Here is an 11501-nt window from a genome sequence, read left to right as displayed (position 1 = left end):
AATGCAGCACAGTTGATGTTTTCATGTTTGCCTTTATTATGGGTTTTATGAGGGAGGACAGCAACAACTGTGTGGAAGGAGAGGGAGAAATGTATGTATGCATGTCACAAAGGTCAAGATTTAAACCCATTACAGTATATCAGTTACATGTGTGCCAAATGTTAGACTGCCCGGTTTCCAGGAAACTCAAGATATCGCTCTCTCACAGATCCATTGTTTGGTTTCAGAGTTGGTATGATCCCACGTTCCTTGCTCATCCATATATACTGGTTGCCCTTTTGGAGCCTTTGTAACATCCACACCTTTACGAAAGCCCCTGTAAAACAAGCACAAGCACCTTATTGTTATGGATGTAAACCACACAACACACTCAGGTTGGAAACTCTCTTAATAATATAAACACTAGTGACTCCTCATGAGCTTCATATTTAGTGTCTGTATGTCTTTCAGCACTACTGTTTGCACACCACAGAAGAAGAGTTTCAGAAAGTGAAATCAGATATTTTTTTATTCTTAAAGCAGTTTGTTTTGCTTTTACATGATTTTCCTGCTTTCAGTGAAGAGGCCCACACGGGAGGGATTAATATGAACATGTTGGTGCCCTCATGTGGTAGAGCAGTAGACTACAGGTTCATCAATCTGAGCTGTTATGAATCTAGATCAGTGGCCTCAATCACTTTGGCTTTTTGATTTCTTAAGTATGAACCGAAATTCAAACAAAAATGTGTTTTAAGACAAAGTAATCATCATTTTGCACGCCACCAACATCATGTTAAAATCATGGGTTGAATTGGTCAAAGATTATCTGAGGACTGTCTGAGTCATACTAATTCAAATTAATACAAATAAAACAGCTAAAAATATTAACATTATTTGAAAACATGATTGATTTGATGAAATATTAATTATTGTTTCGTATAACTTTATTTGTTATTTATTTTAGTTTTTGATTTCATCTCAGTATTGTCCGTGGACAATGACTGATATATCGTGATTTTAAAACAATTTTAAAAAATCCTCACACATATATTGCCGTTGTTTTGTCCACCCATTCCCATTCTGTGATCCATTTAGGATTCTTCACTGACTTTAGACCGATCCAGGAAGCTTGGTGTGCAGCCAGATTTCTGACAAACTCCTGATGATTTTGTAAAAGAGACAGTAATTATTTCTCTGTTTATACAGTACTATTTCTATTGTAGTAAATCCATATGTCATGTTGTGTTCAGCTCTGAAGGAAAGAAATGAAAATAAAATAACACAAGGAAAAATACTTTTCTTATTCAGGGACAACAAATATTAATTGACATTGCTGTGATTTAGCCAAATAGACTTTAGTCCCCAGAGCTCAGTCCATTGCAGCTAATCAAGTAATATATAGAAATAAGTTTGTTAATATTAAGAAAACATTTTTGACAAACAATTTGACAACACATGCACAGCATTTAGAACAAAATGCAACAATAAGGGAGAAAACTCAACCAAATATAGAAACACGCTGCAAGAAGCACAGAGGACGATGAAAACTGTTTCCAGGGGAAGCTAAAAAGTGATGAACATGTCTGAGCTATTACATTATGTACTTGGCATTTCCAACACAATAATACCATGTTTTAGTTTAAATGTTATTGTTATTGAGGGATGCTATAACTAACAAACTTGAAGAAAGTATCCACTGGCATGTGCAGGCCGACTTTGAAATCAGTAGCAGTACAGAACTGTGTTCAGGCGACTTGAATTTTCATTTTCACAAACGCAGGAAGTGTTTGTGAAAATGCATCTATGAATGCAAGAATCACTCCAGACATACAGCAGTGTGTATAAAAATAACCACCATCATTCATTTCCATGTAATTTTTTGTCAAAGTCACAAGGAGCTACTGCAGAGGAGCAAGAGAGAGGTTGCTGACCCCCGCTCTAGTACAATGTATCACAGAATCAAAACACTCAATAACAGAGGGTTTCTTTTCCCTGGTTTTCTGTAATCATCTCTGAGGAACTGCAAAAGCGCTACATGCAAAAATACTCAGTGTCGAGGGTATCACACTACAAAAGTGAAAGTGGTAACAGAGTAATATCATGGGTTTTTGATAGGAGTTCAGTAATATTACAGTTACTATGTCCTGGAACATGCTAACCACTGAAATTAGGATTGCTGCTTTTTCTTAAAGGGGCTTTGTGAAACCTGTTGTGCTAGAAGCCGATCGTTAGTTTGTGTCAAAGTCTTGTTACTTTGGGTTTATCAGAGAAAATAACAAAAATCTAATATGTAAGTGTCCGCCTGCCCTGTGACCAAGTCTTTTCATTCATTTAAAAAGGTCTTGGCTATTTATCCTTTTTTATATCATCATCACACTATTGTAAAATAAGCAGGCGATTTTACCACATACTGTAGTGGTGACCACAGCATGTGAATAAGGGGTCGACTGATGTGTCCATTTTCTGCTCTTCATTTATTTAATAACTATAGTTACAGTTGCAGATTCAGATTATTCAGTGTTGATAGATGATCACTTGTGATGTGAAACTACTCAGATAATGTTGTGGGCGGGACAGTGAGTGAAACCACAGAGTGACTACAGATAGAGAACGGATGCTACATCAGAGCCAGAGTATTGCATAGTTAAATTAATTTATTTTATCTGCAATAATCGGAAAATATGCTGAATATTGGTCGATAATCGGTCCATCCCTCTGAGAGGAGAGGCCTCATCAGGCTTCACAGATTGCCCCCCACTGGATTTGTATTGAACTCCAATAAACTTGAGCTTCTGTGCTTTGATTAGCTGCTTTAAAACAATAATACCGATTGTATAATGCTTAGTTGTACCTCTTCAGTTATTTTGGTGAAAATATGGTGTAATCATTAGCTCATTACTCTGTGTAGAAAGTAATGTTGTAAATATGAAAATATGTAATGCATTACATTTTATAATTAACAACAATAATAAAAATTAACACTCGATACACATACAATCAGAAGTAGACCGACTATCAGGGCTGATATTCAGCATTTTTCCGATTATTGTTTTTTCTTTTATATTGATGTTAAAATAAACTAGTTTTAAAAGGGCTCTGGTGCCACCTCCTCTTACACAATAGGGACTGTAAGCAGTGAGGGTAAAGGGAAAGCTACAGCGTCGTAGAAAACAAATATCACTAAGCAACATTTAACTCTTACAACAAATACCTTCTAACGGTTTTGGCCGTACTCCTGAGTACAGCAAAACCAGGTGTTCTAATAGGTGTTTTAATAAATGTTGTGGAGAGGAGGCATAAAGTGGCAGAAGAAGGAAATTAGGAAGTAAAGTACCTCAATATTGTACCTAAGAACACTGGAGTAATGGAGTTCATCACTGGTTGTTTTAAATGTTGACACTAAGATTTTCTTTTTTACTGCAATATCACTTTTAAATATCAATAATATTAATATTAATAATAATGTTATATATATAATATTAATAATACTAATAATGGGTGTCAGCCCTGAAAAAGCCATATTGGTCGACCCCTACATAATATCACACAAATATAGCATGTGCATTTACAAAAACATACAATATGCCAATGAGCACAGCAACAATTTCCACACAGAAACACAAAAAGCCCAAACAAGTTTACAGGCACTCACATGTTCATCTTTGTTCATTATTATCACCAGATCTGCTCCCTTCTTCCGACAGTCACTCCTGCTGTCGGTCCAGTTCTTCTTCTCAGTAGATTTGTAGTAACAACTGCATCGAAATCTCTTCCATCCTTCAAGAAACAACTTAATGTCATTATAGTGTTTTAGTGAAAGATTTGAAATTATTATGATAAAGTAACATCTCTTCATAACGTTCCCACTTGTAATGTTTCCCTGCGGGACGCTGTTCCCCTGATCCTGGCAGAAACTGTCGTTTGGGTTGTCATGACTCGTCTGATTCATCTTCTGACTGAGCTCAGAGTTTTTCAAAATTTCTGAAAAATCTGGTGGGAAAAAAAGAGACAGGGCAGTGATGTCCAATCAAACCGATTGATTGAAGTTTTGAGTGACTCAAGATGTGACATTAAAATAAAGACAAGGTCCTCACAGAGTTTGGACAGGACGGTGACTCCAACTAATAGCAGGAGACAGAGTAGACTGAGGAGCAGTGCAGCAGCTCTACAAAGGTTTCTTTTGACAGCTTGGAGATGCTTCTGAGTGTGCGCTCCTGCAGAAGTAAAATTCACAAAGAATACACTTTGATTAAACAAGTTTGACGTAGCGGGGCGACAAAAGCTGCACACAGAAAGTTATTTATGGTGACACAGATCCAAGACCTGATTAGGATTAAAATGTATGAGTACAACTACGGTATGCAGGGGAACTATTAACTATTTAATTTAGAGGTTTGTAAGGCCTAGAGAGCCCTGCATCACATTTTCTTGGCACAAGAAAGCAGAGATCTCTTCCAAGTGTGGAATAAAGAATAATTGTTAGAATAAGAATATTAGAGGAAAAAAGAAAAAGTTAAGAGGGTAAAAATACAAACAAAATAAATAAATGATTTGCTTTAGCTGAGACCCTTATTTGAATACACACATCCACACATTTCAACCGTCATACTTAGCTTTGCTGCTTACCTCCGTCCCGTGTCGAACGATCAACATGACGATGGTCGGTGAAAGTGTCCGCACTCTCGTAAATGTCGACCACTCTCTCCAGGCTCTCTCCTCTGTCCTCTCTGGCTCCTTTGTTGTAGCTCACATTCACAGTCAAATTTGGGTCTTCGTAAATGTTGGAACACATTTTAAGACGTGAAACAACAAAAGTTTCTGCAGATTCTCAACAGTCTAAATTTACATTTAATTATTACACCCCCCAGCTGCTGTCACTGCCTTGCTGCTAACAGGTTCTCTGCTCCATAGATTGAAGATAGCTTAGTTTGTATTTTTAAATCCAAAATATAATTTTCTACTCCGCTCTGGTGCTGCTGTCGGGGTTTTCTGCCATACTTTATCTGTCTCTCTATTTCTGTTGGCTAGGTTTCATCACACAGGAAGTAGTGACAGGAAAACAGACAACCACATTTTCACCGCCCTACTGGAAAAAACTCTCTAATAATTGAGTAATTACATTTTTTTGGCTTCCTTTTTAGCTCATGAAACCTTCCTTTTTTGTTTTAGTTTTTATTTAGAAGAGATTTATGAGTTCATTTACTCTTTTTTTTCTGACAGAGATGTGATCTGCGGTTTGAGCACTCAGAGGTGTTTGCAGACTGAAATGTTGATAAAATGTCACTGCTGTAGCTTGACAGACCACAAAGGAATTAAAAACAAGTTTTGACCTGAGCTTTGCGGCGCCACATAATGATTCAAACACTGATCATCCAAAATATCTCAAGAAAAGTGTCCGTGGAATTAACTGTGTGTGGTCCTGGTTTATTTCTTTTTTTGCTGTAGTCATCTGAATGATACATGGCGCAACTTGGTGTCCTGACACAATCTATTATGACGGAAATGTTTGCTACGGATGTGACCTATTCTGTTATCATCACGCATTTCCTCCTTGCCATCATTTCACACTATCAGATATTACGTCCTCGATGAAATGGAGGTGCAGAAACATCAAATATGACGACCAGCATAAGCAGGAAAATATTGTATATCACAGTTGAGCATGATGGAGGTTTATAAACCAAACTTTGGTTGTTGTTTTAGATGTTCTCTCTGAGAAAAGAAAGCTAGTGAGCAGCCACAGGATTGTATATGAATGTATGTGTGGATGTGTTACACTGAATTAAAAAGTGAAGTAAATAATCAATTACCATAACGTTATACACAGCAAATGTTACTAGTTAAGCAGCACAGTTCAGCCTCCTTATTTCTTGCCTCACTAGTTCATGAATGACATTAACCCTGCGTCCCAGGTTTGGTCCAGTACCACATTTTCTTGGGCTAATTGGATAGTCAAGTGTAAATGTTTCCAAGATGTATTCAGAACAGATTTGAATCTGATTGCCCCGGCCTCTTTATTGTGGTTGATTTATTTATTTATTGTTATGTAAGTGTAAACCAGATGATATTGCGGCAGCGTGTCTGAACCGACCACTGTGTGTGTGAAACTACAGAAGATGATGTGATATGCATATGCTCCAACTCTCAAACCAACAGTTGACCTTTCACTGCTGCTTCTAAAACAGGTTCATGTGCATAACTTCCACCCTATGGGCTGAAGTGGGACGACCTCTTTCTCTTTTCAATTTGGATTTGAGAGACTTGAAATAACAGTAAGTGTAGGTAGGGCCTAGTTTCAGACTGGGATGAAGAGCCACTTTGTTATTCAATGCAGCACTTTGCCTCTGAACTGCTGTAATAAAATCTGGTCTCTTTTCAGTCACCTTGGCAAGTTCAAACCTTTTATAGAATCAGTGGTGATAAGTACAAAGTAAATGTACTTCTGCTTTAATCAAAAGCAGTCTTCAGGCTCTCATTCATCCAGCGCTCCTCCACACAAGTGTCCTATCAGACTCACAGGCAGCACTGTGGTCCGGCTCTGTGCTGTGAGGACGCCTGTGAATCTCTCAGTGACCCCTCGGCGTCTTTCTGCTGCCTGATGAATTCAACATCTTAACAGAGAAAGTGTCCTGTGGTCTGACTGTGCTGAGCAGTCTTTAGGAGAGTATGTCTTTAACTCTCTCTCTCTCTCCCTCTCTCTCTCTCTCTCTCTCTCTCTCTCTCTCTCTCTCTCCAGGGGCCGACTGGTCCAGTAGGTGAAACAGGTGTACCAGGACCTCAGGGACCGCAAGGACCACAGGGACCCAGTGGACGCACCATCATAGGACCCCCAGTATGTTAAATACACACACAGAATGATTGTCCACAACATGTCAACATATTCATATACATTTAGGATATAATACACTGTCAGAAAGGAAAGTTTATATTTGTAGCTTTAGAGGTACATCAGCATGTCACGGGGGCAGTACCCTTCAAGGTACAGCTGTTGTTCCCTTGACATTGGGTAATTATTGGTACCTGTACCTCTAGTGGCACCCTCAAAGAGTACACATAGTTACCTTGAGGTCCAATATTTACCCCTAAGGGGAAGATTGTACCTTTGGGGACTGAAATTGACTCCAACTGCACCCCTTTTTCTGACAGTGTATCCACTATTTGTCTCACATTCAGATGAAAGACACATTGTAAGCAACTATTTTTTTCCCCCTGTTATATAAACAATACACAAACAAGCAAATAAAAGTATAATTTTAATCTGCAGGGTGCTCCTGGAGAGAGAGGACAGAAAGGTGATGCTGGACAACAAGGAAACCAGGTAAAAACAAAAACGAAACAGCAAACTCAACGTGTATCTCCATTTTTTTCAAGCTCATTCGGTCACATTTTGGGCCAGATTTATTGTTTGGTTAAGGTACTGTAACATTAAAGTCGGGGTGTTAGTAATATTTCTGCATGTTTCATGTATCTGGTACTTAATTATCAAATTTAATAATTATATATTCTCATTAGATTAGGCTCCAAACATCCCTAACCCAAACCAAACGTGTTTATCATGATTGCTTTTCATTCTGTTAATTATGTGTAAGTACATTTTCACCTTGTTTGTGCGGTGGCTGTTAAATGCTTGGTAGAATTAAATTTTTAGTGTTTTTGTCAGTGATACAAATTAATTAACATTGTTAGTGACAGAACATTGGGCAGTGTGATGTTTCAGAAAAGGTCTGTGGCTTGAAAAGAGCTTCTCACAAGTCTAATTACTGCTCCGGAGTTACTGCGACTGATACGACCTTTCGTAAACAAATAGTTGTCAGATTATGAATAATGGTGCCATTTGCAAAAGGTTGATTTCTGTGGCTCGAATCTGTTTCCATTCCCTGAGTTCCTGACAATAAAATAAGATCCAATGTCAGTGTTTGTGCAGCAGAGTTAAATTTTTCTATGTTTGCCTTAATTGGAAAGTTGATAGGAGACATGGTGGTTATAAGATGCATGTCAAGAAGTTATTTTATCCATGTGTTGCCTCCCTCCGTGGACGTGCTGACTGCATAACAAAAACACAGAAATAAACAGCGGTGTGTGAAGTTTGTTTTATTTTTTTCTTATTAGTCAAATCTGTGAAGGTTTAGCCTCAGTGTGAACATTTGGTTTTACTTTTTGTCCTGAGCGCTCTGATCACAAGTAGACAGCTTTAAGCTCGTCTATTCACACCTCATGAGATCCAATCTCACTTCCCCCTGTGTGTGCAACTACACACCTACATCAGTGACACAAACCGATACGTTTTTTTACACAAAGAAACCCAAATTAAGAAGAAGGTCCAAAAAGAAAAGAATTTGCCAGAGACAACGTTTCACAAAGATTATAAAGTTTCTCTAATGCAGCATTTATAAGTTATTGTTCTCTGTATTTGTAAAATGTGACATGTTAACCGTCAGTATATGGCAGGTAAGACTCATTTTAGACACAGAAGCAGACAGGCTGGCACAAACTGACACTTTTTACAAGGAAACAAACAACTTCATGTTTCGATTTAATGCTGAATTTACAAGAAGGCACCGATGATTAAGAATTCACTGTCGCTGTTTTTCGAAGTTTGTTAAGTTTCTCGTCATGCGACAACTCTTAAAATCACACGATTTGTTAAGGGAGTCTGGTGATATTGTGGTTACTAGTTCAATTCACATCACAGTGAACCACATCAGTTGAGTAGGCGGTCCTTCAACATGTGCACACACTGCTAAAATAATGTGGTCACATGCGTCCCACACCACCTCTAAATGTTGTCCGAGTGATCAGATCTCCAATGTGTCCCCAATGCATCTTGAGGGTGTTAGTTGTGATCGGATCACTCAGAACGCAGGTCTGAACCGCCTGAATGTGACCTGCAGTGACCTCTGCTCTCTGGTGTTTCAGGGAATTCCTGGCAGAGCTGGAGGACCGGGCAGAGAAGGATCGACAGGACAGAGAGTGAGTCATCTCATAAATATAACTGTCAGTGATACCTCTGAGATGAGATGAGCGTCAGAAGAATTTAGCACTTTCCTAAATACAGTATTTTATGCACACAAGCATCATTTAGTTTCCAACATACGCATCTTTTTTCCTCCACAGGGACTGCCAGGCAAAGACGGCCCGCCGGGCAGACCGGGTCCCACGGGAACTATGGTAAGTGACGATTAGATGTTGACAAAGTTTAGCTGTGGTGTTCGTGAACTTGTCAAAGGAGACACAGGAGGAATGTGAATATCAGGCAGCTGAACCAGACGGAGCTGCAGTTTTACTGTCCAGCCTCTGGTTCTCCTTCTGGACACCTGAAGGTTGATTTAAAGAGGAGCTGTTACTGTAGGAAATAGTTATGAATCTTTGGGAGGATATTTTTTTTTTAGATGTGTACTTAGATTATCCTAAATGTTTCCATCAAAGTTCAAACCCTGAGAAATCCACAAGTTTATTGAGTCAGCTGTAGCTCCGGCGGGATAGAGAAATCATACATACATTATAAAACTTTAAAACGTTACCTCGTCTGGAGCATTTGTACCCGAGTCACGTCAGATAGTTCAGGACATCCTCCTCTAGCTCCAGACGGCAGTCAACACTACAGAACATAGATGGAGGACAATGGAGGTCACCTCTGCGGATCACTGCTGCAGTCAGGTTGATAAAGAGGAGTGAAGATGAATGAATTTTTTAATCCCAAAAGTTAAAGAGTAATCTCTGAGCTCTCCTCCCGACTCTGATGTGACTCCAGGTGTTTATTCCTCCAGGTTTAAAAAAACTTCATGTACAAACTAATGTTGGTGTAAAAGTGGTATACATGTATGTTTGCTTGTCTTCTACGTTGTTGTTTTTTTGTCTAAACCTGTTGTTTATCCTCATATCTGTCTGTGTCCCCCCCATCAGGGGACTCCAGGAGCCCCGGGGGCCCCAGGTACAACGGGCCCTCCAGGAAAACAAGGAGAACTGGGACCACCGGTGAGTCATGACGATACAATGGTGCTGCCTCTTCTCCTCATTAACCTTTCTCCTCCCCAGTCTGGGGTTACACCTGTGACCAGGAACACCTTGTTATTATGTGTTTCCCATCACCTGTCTGACTGGAGGCAGGAAGTCGTGTCAGTCAGGCTTAGCAGAGCGTCTCGCGGCAGGATTAACAGCTTCCTGTGTGAATATCTACGGGCCTGTCAGAGTCTCAACCTGCCTCCTGAAAACTAATACGGACCAACTGAAGAGGAAACATCCTTACGTCCTTTTCTCTGTCAGGAGCCGTTAGTCTCATTATCCCTCGAGGAATTCTCTGACTGTTTGAACTAATCTCAGTTTGTACTTCAACGCGGGTTTGGAAAATAATAGAATCGTGGATGCGTAGTGATTTTCCCTTTAAAGATTCACAATCAGTGCACTAAACTGCTTAATTAGATTTCTGAGGGCTCCCCGAGCAGCAGCTGTCGACTAAATATCTCGCTGCGTTGGAGAATTTGCTGAAATGTAAATGAGGAAAATACTGAATCATCTGCTGTATAATTTGAAGCAGCTTTGCTAAACGCACAGAAGTATCTGCGGTGTCTCAGTGGTGTAGGGCAGGAAAACATACATAACATGAAAAGATTATGTTCAGACGATTAGGGAGTGCCACTCCGTCTGACCTTGTGCTCCCATCTAACAATGAATATATCATGCATTAGTGGAAGAAGTGTTAAGATCCTTTTCAGTATTATCAGCAAAATAGTAAAGTAAAGAGTAAAAGTACTCATGTTGCAGTAAACTGTCAGTGTTTCTGTATCTGATGTTTTTGGATTAATACTGCAGCATTAATGTGTGTGTGTCACATTAAGGTTGAGCTCATTTTCACTCCTTTATATACTGCTGGCTAGTTTAATCTACAGCAATGCATCATGGTCTGTGAGATCACCATAACTTTGCAGCGTGACTGTCCTGTGAGAACCACAGACAGGAAAACAAAACTGTTTTCATCTTTGTGACGATGAATTTTCCTTCAAATCCATGAGGGTTTTTAAAAGGTTTATTCAGCTTAAAGTGAGAGATGGAGTCTTCTGATGTGGGGTTGTATACCGATCTTATCCCTCGTCGGTGTGTTACCTGCTGTAGATGGCACGCATGGCAACGCGTTTCAGCCATTGAGGCCTTCATCAGGCAGCACAAAATGTCACAAATATCACAAGTTGTAAGTAAGATAATAGAAAATATACATATACAAAATCTTCTCATGTCTGATTATTGCAAAAAAAAAAAAAAAGCATCAATTAGTTGTTTGTACCTTGAACTTATATATATTTTTATATATGTATTTTCAGCCGACCTTCTTTTAGGTGCAGCTGCCCGTCCACAGCAGGACATCACTTAGCTTCCTACACGTTCACTCACACCAACCCTTTAAAATGTCCTGTGGGGCCGTGAAGCCCTGCTTGAATTAACTGGGACTGAGGATGAGAGCAGCACACGATGGAAACAGGAAATTACATCAAACTGTCGCCTCGACAGACTTGGGCACCGTCCCACCT

General features: G+C 39.4%; 2 protein-coding genes across 7 annotated transcripts in view; one reads left to right on the top strand and one right to left on the bottom strand.

The window, feature by feature from the left end:
* col14a1b (collagen, type XIV, alpha 1b) overlaps nt 1–11501 on the top strand; it is a 166030-nt gene that overhangs the window by 145826 nt on the left and 8703 nt on the right. For all 5 annotated transcript variants that reach the window (XM_084379990.1, XM_084379993.1, XM_084379989.1 and 2 more), the window contains 5 exons: nt 6716–6811; nt 7244–7297; nt 8896–8949; nt 9094–9147; nt 9883–9954. In XM_084379990.1, the coding sequence (XP_084236116.1) occupies nt 6716–6811; nt 7244–7297; nt 8896–8949; nt 9094–9147; nt 9883–9954 (330 nt within the window). The remainder of the gene's footprint in view (nt 1–6715; nt 6812–7243; nt 7298–8895; nt 8950–9093; nt 9148–9882; nt 9955–11501) is intronic.
* Nucleotides 47–4932, bottom strand: LOC311273107 (killer cell lectin-like receptor subfamily B member 1B allele C). Of its 2 annotated transcripts, XM_084379994.1 has the most exons (6): nt 4606–4932; nt 4074–4193; nt 3847–3969; nt 3632–3756; nt 1023–1138; nt 47–316 (listed from the first exon to the last, which is right to left on the bottom strand). In XM_084379994.1, exons 1-6 carry the CDS (start codon nt 4769–4771, stop codon nt 187–189), a joined length of 780 nt encoding a protein of 259 aa, XP_084236120.1. In that variant the 5' UTR covers nt 4772–4932; the 3' UTR covers nt 47–186. The 2 variants fall into 2 exon arrangements, with proteins under 2 accessions (XP_084236120.1, XP_084236121.1); XM_084379995.1 differs by lacking the exon at nt 1023–1138.

Source organism: Pagrus pagrus (genome assembly GCF_965226575.1).
Source record: "Pagrus pagrus genome assembly, chromosome: 17".
Lineage (NCBI taxonomy): Eukaryota > Metazoa > Chordata > Actinopteri > Spariformes > Sparidae > Pagrus > Pagrus pagrus.
The sequence above is the reverse complement of the archived record's forward strand: the minus strand, read 5'-3'. Positions and strand labels throughout refer to the sequence as shown.